The sequence below is a fragment of the Triticum urartu genome, unplaced genomic scaffold (assembly GCF_003073215.2).
Source record: "Triticum urartu cultivar G1812 unplaced genomic scaffold, Tu2.1 TuUngrouped_contig_4700, whole genome shotgun sequence".
Lineage (NCBI taxonomy): Eukaryota > Viridiplantae > Streptophyta > Magnoliopsida > Poales > Poaceae > Triticum > Triticum urartu.
Window position 1 is genome coordinate 5,232 of NW_024115312.1, and position 8,360 is coordinate 13,591.

The following is an 8,360-nucleotide window of genomic DNA, read 5'->3' on the forward strand; positions in this document are numbered from 1 at the left end:
CATATACACAAACGTGTACCAACAGAACAACAATATAGTACTACTTTTACTGGGATGGGTGTTTATCCACTGACCTTTTTTTCGGGAAAACACTTGTATTAATCAAGAGGTAGGATTACAATCAGTTTCACAAAGTCTAATGACCTCAGAAGGTCCTGATCCTAGCCAAGGCAGACAGATTCAACTTTCCTTGGTTCTTCTTTAATTTCCTTCGGGGCCCTTGGTGGGCAACCTCTTCTTCTCCATGGTGCCACAACAGCTGCAAAGAAGGTTGGATCTCTCGGATTGGTGCCCCCACAGAGCTCAGGTTGGAGGTGATGGAAGGCGCTGCACAAGAACTAAGTTTTCGATGTGCCATGCTACGCATGAACCAGCTCTGTGGCCAGGTAATTAGTTACAATGTAAACCTGAACAAGAGTTTAAGGATATATGGTAAGAAAATAAAGGTTGTGTGTATACAAATTTCTGTTGAAAGGCTTGGCATATGCTTCTCAGCCGGTTAACTACCCAAGCAACATTCATAATTTGTGGATCGTGATAATTCGTAATGTCCTGTGTGTTGCCACAGAATAATAAATTTTGACATGAAGACACTAACAAAACATTAAGCATCACTGTAATTCGTAATGTGTCGCAAGGCTTATGACGGAATAGCGACAAATATTGTCTTATGATAGACTGGTAGTGATAGTAAGACACTGGCGAAGCTGAATTGGGAAACTCAACAAATTTAAATGCTGCGTGACAAAATGGAAGCAGTATAAAATAAGAAAGCTCGGAGAGACGGAGTTTTTCAGGATTGTAAAACTTGAACTTGCAGGAAGACAAGAGATCGGATTAGCCATATCCTATACATTGATTTAAATAGTTGTACTGGTAAGCATGATGGTCCACAGTAATTGCACATCCGCTGGTACATCACAGCGCAACCCTTTCGAGGAGATCATCAAAGTTCAGTTCAACTAGCATCAGCTGAACATCACGGTAACTGAATGACATAACTGGCTGGCTAAGTATTCCTGAATAATCAGAGAAGGTAGTTCCAGCACAATCTAATTCTGGTCTCAGACTAAGCAAAACAAGGTATGCACCCACAGTAACGTCTTGTTTAGCTTCAGAAATACTTGCAAAACATGTATTAACTGAATTTAGGATTCTGGTGTCCACGGCATGGTCGTTTAGTAGTTCCCTAGATACTTGCATACCGTTAATAAAATTTAGGATTCTTTTGTCAATGGCAATGGTTTATCAGCACGAAACGGCAGTTTCGTCGCTGGGGGGATCACCGAGCGGCTCAAAAAGGTCAGCCCAATCAGCCTGCTTCATCTCGATTTCCTGCATCGAAGAGCAAAGATCACGACACGGTCAAAACAGAGATGGTACTACTTTGCTACGACAACACTACTGACTCTTGCACGGTGGCTTGGAAAAGACACCTGGCAGACTTCATTCCCAATCTGGAACTGCTCCTTCATGACCTCCAGCGTGGTTGCCGAAACGTGCACAGTCGAGTTTCTGCACGGGTACGCCGGGGTAATGATGGGCATGATATGCGTCCGGTCTTCACGATTGAAGCGTGCATCCCACACGGGAAAACCAAGTTCCCGATCTTCATGAATGGAACAGAGCATCACTGGGTTCGGCCAGTACCACTCGCCGAAGATGCTAAAGAGCATCGTGACCAGCGTGCTTGGCGCAGCATTAGGGTAGGCCAGGCAGATACACGCAACCATCACAGGGCAATCGACCTCTCTGAGATAACCAGGGGCCTAGCAAAGCACACAATTAGCTCAGCATAACAGCTCAAGCAGACGTTACCAACATGGTGATGAAACCTGACTTACGTTAACGCAAACACCTCTTCTTTTCGCCCAGTGCTTCACACACCTTAACGTTGTCCGGAAGTTCTACAGTCAAGTGTGTGTGTGTATCATTATGGTGCCATTTTTTAAGAAGAAATAAACAGGGGAAAATGAAGTGGAAAACAAAAGCCAACCTCGATATTTGGAACAAGATCAAGAATTTGGTCTGCCACTCTGCACTCGCTAAGACTGCGAAGGTTGACTTCATCAACTCCAGAAAGCACTGAATTTTGAGAGATATCCAGATCCTGCAGTAGTACATTAAGAGCAAAATTTATGGCTTGAGATATTCAACGTAAAACAGGGCAAGAGGCAGGAAGTGGACTTCAAGATAAATAATTTTCTTTCATTATTTAAGACAGAACGGCACAAGCAACTACTCCCTCCATTCCATATTACTTGTCGTTGTACTAAATCAGCGGCGAGTAATATGGAACGGAGGGAGTAAGACTGAGGGTCACAGGGGAAGTGTTGCATTGATGGCTGTAAACACCCCAAATCTTTGTTAGAGAAGAACTGCCAGTTAAATATGTGTATCCAAATATGAACGAAAATAAGGAATAAACATTCTGTTATACGCATCTCCCTAGAACAAAACATCAGAAGGTATCCATAGAAAGCTAATGGCCGCAACTAAATGTGATGATTCTGCCAAAAAAACGTGAAACTCGTAAATCATGATGAATGGAAGATTCAAGTGTTCCACTACTGAATGTTAAACGGCAAGAAAGTTAGAATGCCGTCCAAGATACTATCAATGCTGCAACAACTGACCTACACCAAAAAAACAGTCAAGCGATTGGGAAATTCTACAGCAATGTGTGAATATCATTATATTGCCATCCTAGGAGAAGAAATAAAGAAAATTTTGGGGCGCAAAACAAAAGGCCAGCATCAATATTTGGAACAACGTAGGCATATGAGAGAAGTTCCCTGTCACTTGTTCCAAATTAGAAACAAAGTTAGAACACGAGGACAGTGATAACTGATAAGCATTCCCATCTAATACTCCCTCTCCCCCAAAATATAAGGCGTGCTTGACTTCTTTCGGTCTTCATCACACAACTTTGACTATGATTTTTATTTATTATATGTCGATAACATTACTATAAAGACATATGGAATAAACTGTTTTCCAAGACAAATACGATGATACAATATACATGTTCAATCCGTGCACTTTGGTATATATTGATCGTCAAAGTTGTGCATCAAAGACTGTGCAAAGTCAAGCGTACTTACATCTTGGGAAGGAGGAAGTACATCACATCATACAATGGATGGCCAGATACAACTACACTACATATGTAACTAAGCTACAATATTAGCAGTCTAGCTCATAACATGGACTTATGTTATTACCATAAAATAAATACACATATAACAGACAGTAATGCATAGCTATGTTTAAATTAAGATAGTAGGTGCTAGAACAAATTTGCTTACATATTTTCTTACTAAAATATGCTTAATGGAGAAAAATTAAAACATCACATATACCATGATAATACCATGACGCACATAAATAAGAGCTTAAGGTATGTACAGGAAAGCAAACAAGTGCATGTAAACTTATTACAAACTTACCGATGGCACTACTGCAAGAGAAACATTGGCATAAAGAAGGTTAATTGATATTCCGTGGAGCTTAAATTTCATAGCAGGGAAATGTGCATCAGGGAGAGGTTGTAGTTCAGACACTTATTCCATTTGTGCCAGTATGCCACATAGTATAGTAAAAAAATCCTGCTGGAAGTAAGAGCAGTATGTCAGGAAATAAAAATGATATATCTCAAGTATAAACAACACTTATTGCACATGATGAAAGGAAAAAAGATACCTCACAGTTCACATACTTTGGTCCAACACATAAAGTATCGATGTCAGCCCCAGGTTCATCAACCTAATGCAGGAATACCAAATTATGCACATGTAAATAATTTCATGAGCAGGGCAAAACATCAACATGAACAAGTATAAGAAAAAGGATAACATTCAATTCTATGCAACAACGTAGACAAAAAAATAGCTGATGCATTTGGGGTCATATGCTTTAGAAGTGGTCATACGATGTGTTTGGCATTCCCATATCATGGTGTCCTTTTTTTCTTCTAAGGAACACATACTCTTTGTGGTATGGTTATACTAAGTTACTAACTCACCGCACGGGCAAGCAATCTCAAAAAAGTACCAGCAAAATTTTTTTACTAGCTTGAAGCCTGTTGTTTAGCACAGCTAAACAAACATATGCTGAGATAGGTAAAATACCCTTTAAAACAGGACTGATTCCAGAGTCTATGCTGTTCACCAAACAACGTGGTGCTCTATATCCGTGACTGAGAACTGAAAACAGAGTATACCGAAAAAGTGGAACACCCAATTCTAAGCAGCGACATAGATGGAAAACAAGAATAGTTCAGCCAGATGCAGTTGAGCCAGTTGGCATACAATTGTTAATAACCAAATTAAGGGTGTGTGGCATTTCCATATCCTGGTGTCTTTATCTCTAAAGAACACTAATACTCTGTTTGGTAATATTAAGTTACTAGCCGGAAGCCTCTTTTAGTGAAGCTAAACAAATACTATATGGTCAAATACGTAACCTAATCTCTAGAACAACACTGATTCCAAAATAACCAAAGCAAAGCATGTACATTACCCCTAGATGGTATGACCCGAAGGTGAAAAGCCCGACATTTGTGTTGACTTGGCCTCTCTGAATAGCCAACTCCTTCACCCACTCTTTCACAATCTGCATTTCAAACATGGATATTGTTTAGCAGGCGATAATTTACCAAAGGAAGAACAACCAATGGCAACACTAAATGAAAAGAGAGAACAACTCTCGCACATGGCAAGAGAAAACAGCAACCTTGTCAAGCTTCCTCAGCACCTCTTCTTGCCTAGCGGTCTCCTCCTTGCTCTTGTACAAACCCAGCTCGGCCAAAAGCTGCAATTTTGACCAACAAGCAAGGCAAGACGATACTTCTAAGCAACAAAATCATAGCCTCGGAGCGGCGAACCTGTAGCAATAATCAAATCAGAGCAGCAAATCGGTTCGAACCTGCTCCAATTCCTGCGTGCTGTGGAGGTCAGCCTCAAGCGGCCCGTCAAAGGACCCCGCGGGCGTCACCCCCAGCTTCCTCTTGGGGAAGCTCGTTGGGGCAGAGCTCGTCATCGGGCCTCACGGGAACCGCGGAGCCCTGGGCCGATCCTCCGCCGCTGGAGGCCTGGCTAGGGTTGGCGGTCCGGCGATGCAGCAGGTGGGGAGAGAGATGGGTTGGGATTAAGGAGGGGAGGAGGGGGTTAAGGTGATTCGGCGCGAGATTTCCCTTCGGGACAAGGTTTTTAGCAAACCGGCCACCAAAACGGACACACTATCGACCAACAATTAGTCCTCGCCATGGGCAGCCCGGTCCGACCCAGCCGGAAAAAGCCTGACCCGGCCCGGCCCAACACTGCTCCTGGGCTGGGCCCGGGCCTAGATTTTAAACCTGAAGATCAGGCTGGGCCGGGCCTGTGGCCCGAGGCCTGATGGGTTTTTATGCGTGCGGGCCGGACTTGGGCCCAAAAACCAAGCCCGATGGCCGGGCCGGGCCTGAGCCTGTGTTTTTTGCGTTGGGCTTGGCTAGGCCCGACCCAGCCCAAGGTATGGCCAGGTATGCCAACAATACTACAGTTACGGGCAATTTACTACGGATTGAAGCTCACGGACTAAGGTGCTATTAGTTAGTTGGGGCCTTGAGGGAAGGAGGGCCCCACACCAGAAATTCCAGGGAAAGGGATGAATTAGGAAAGAACACGTCCATCTATAGGATTCTCTCCGTAAGTGCATCATTTTTGCACTATCGACATAAGAAAGGTTGTCAAACGGGCCGAGCCGGCCCATCGTAATCATGCCTGGCCCAGCATGACCACAAGGGGGCATGTTTAGTATACGAGTTCTGTCATGTCGGCCCGCATGCTGTTCCCTCAGGCCCAAGCACAACCCTTATACTAATTAAGCCGGCCTGTCGCCACACCAACAGCCCAATGTACTACTTGGCCCATCGGGCTGTTTATTGGGCCAATTTAACCTGTTGCGCTGATAGTTATATACCACATATATAAAGGAAACACCCCTAAAAATATATAGAAAGGAAATAGAAATAAAAAAGGTAATCATGTCGTGTCGATCCGGCCCGCGTGCTCAGCCTAGCAGCCTAAGCATGGCCCAGGGCATGCTGTGTTCCTGACACGACACAATTAGCCCGTGTCGGGTCTGGCCCGTGAAGTGTCGTGCCGGTGTGCTCATGGGTCGGCCTGCCAGAGATGCCCTGGATCGCCAGCTCTGATGTGGACTGATCTGAACACATCCGTGGGCACATATACATACGCCAAACATCCAATTATGTCCCCTAAACATCCGCCTCTGCTTTTTTTACTCAAAATAATTATAAAAATAATTCAAACATAAGTAACATGCAAATATCCCTGGTATAATAATAGTTCAAATATAAATATCACATCCGAGATAACCGGATGTTTGATAAGTTTAGTAAATTCGTCAATTACAAATTCAACGATACTCAAATCAGAATCCACACATGTCAATCCACGCGCTGTGCCCCCTGAGCAGCATCGAACAATGCATAACATGAAGGGCAGAGCCAGGTCCTAGGCAGCCTGGGGCGCGGCTACAATGTATGGCACTGTACATACGCTGTGACACCAACCTGGCGGCGTTACTGCGAACAGGAATGGTCTGCCCTCCATTGTGTGATACAGCGCCGCAGTGCCGATGGCTATTCAATGACGTGATCAACAAGTTGCAATATTGAGTGAACCAATGATTGACCAACACATAGAGCAATAAGAAACAAAACTTACGATCTCCATAGTTGACACGCCCGTTGGCCACGTTCTCTTCAACCATGCGATCACACCGCAGTACTTCATCACGGGGTTGGAGATGGTGTACCACAATGGGCTAGTAACTTCACATTGCATTCATGGATCATTCGCAAGTCGTAGGGTGCGAAGTGCTTTTGCTCATGAAACGAAGAATGCGTGTTTTGCCGAAAGGCCGAGCCCCCTTGCTTCATACCTACAAAATCTGTAGATGCAACCAACCACAATCACATAGCAACTCATCCTCCATCACCGAGTATCCCATCACTATGCTTGCTCCAAAGAAACAACAAGAACATAGAAAAAGTCAATGGCATTTGGGCGAACACTTGCGGGCTTAGTGTCTAGCATGGACGGTGGCGGCAGGGGACAAGAGATACCTGGCTGCGAAAGGATCCAGGGTGTGGATGGCAGCATAGTCCAAGGTGGGCAGGCGCGTTGGTGGGGATTGTGGAGGTACAACAATGTCTGGGCAGCGGTTAGAGAGGTACAACGATGGCACTGAACGAGGAGGGTGCGGACGCAGAGCAAGTAGGAAGGAGGATCAGATGGAAGAAAAGTTGTTCGGAAAGGGCATTCGAGTGAGTCGGGCATGTCGGAGTCCTATGTGGTGGAGGACCGAACTCCCGAAAACCTCCCCTGGTTTGCGGGAACTCGGACAAGAGGAGACATCCATAGGAAAATACGGGTTTGTGTTGGACGGAAAACTACGTCCGGACATCTCGGTGCGGACGTATGCAGACATTTTGAGGGAATGCATAAGAGATGCCTTGGGCACTGATTCATGAAAATATTGAAACAGATGCAAGATTCAAATTAAACAATCGATCTCTTAAAGATTCTTAAAAAGAGCTAGGTTTGGGAACTGTATTCTTTAATAACCCTATTCTTTTATTCTTGTTTCAAGACGAAGAGAAATGTTTTTTCGTCAAACATATTACGAAACTAACGGATGCAGACTCTCACACACGCAAACACACTCATCCTATAAACTTTACATCCATATGTACACTACGACCCTATGAACATTTTCGGTGGATAGAACTAACATATCATGAGATTAACGATGTCATCACAATCTTCTCTCTTAGTCTACGGAATAATAGCACCTTTAAATCCTAGAGTAATTTTAAAATAATACAAGCACCATTCCGACACTACTAGGAAAAATCCTATAGTCAGACACGTAACGGTGGCACAGGGGAAATGGACCGCACTACTGCTACTAAACAGTAGCGCAAGACAAAACACAGCGCTATAAGGGAACTTTAGCGGTAGCACAGGTTCACCATACGCACGATGCTACTAAGTAGTACCCACCGTGAGGCTGGCCATAGTAGCAGCACGGGGTATAAAACCCACGCTTCAACTAACTGGATAGCAGTGGCGCGGTCTCCTTTGCCCGCGCTGCTACTAAGTGGATACACGGCCCAGCTCCCCGGGCCGCCTAGCAGCAATGTTGGGCATGTAGCCCACGCTACTTCTAATGGGCTTACCAGTGTAGCGCTGGTCCGCACCCCGTGCTACTGCTAAGCCACCCTTATCCTTTCCCTGCCGCCTGTTTCCTTACTATCCCCCGCACCGGCTCTCCCCCGCTCGCGTCGGCCC

General features: G+C 44.7%; 1 protein-coding gene across 2 annotated transcripts; it reads right to left on the reverse strand.

The window, feature by feature from the left end:
* Positions 1-546: 546 nt before the first annotated feature.
* Positions 547-5,163, reverse strand: LOC125528199 (nuclear poly(A) polymerase 4-like). Of its 2 annotated transcripts, XM_048692703.1 has the most exons (9): positions 4,927-5,163; positions 4,735-4,812; positions 4,522-4,614; positions 3,703-3,765; positions 3,450-3,608; positions 1,997-2,110; positions 1,845-1,907; positions 1,437-1,769; positions 547-1,335 (listed from the first exon to the last, which is right to left on the reverse strand). In XM_048692703.1, the coding sequence occupies exons 5-9, from the start codon at positions 3,519-3,521 to the stop codon at positions 1,249-1,251; spliced, it is 669 nt and encodes a 222-aa protein (XP_048548660.1). In that variant the 5' UTR covers positions 3,522-3,608; positions 3,703-3,765; positions 4,522-4,614; positions 4,735-4,812; positions 4,927-5,163; the 3' UTR covers positions 547-1,248. The 2 variants fall into 2 exon arrangements, with proteins under 2 accessions (XP_048548660.1, XP_048548661.1); XM_048692704.1 differs by lacking the exons at positions 547-1,335; positions 1,437-1,769; positions 1,845-1,907; positions 1,997-2,110 and having other exon boundaries at positions 3,309-3,608.
* Between the last annotated feature and the right edge of the window lie 3,197 nt (positions 5,164-8,360).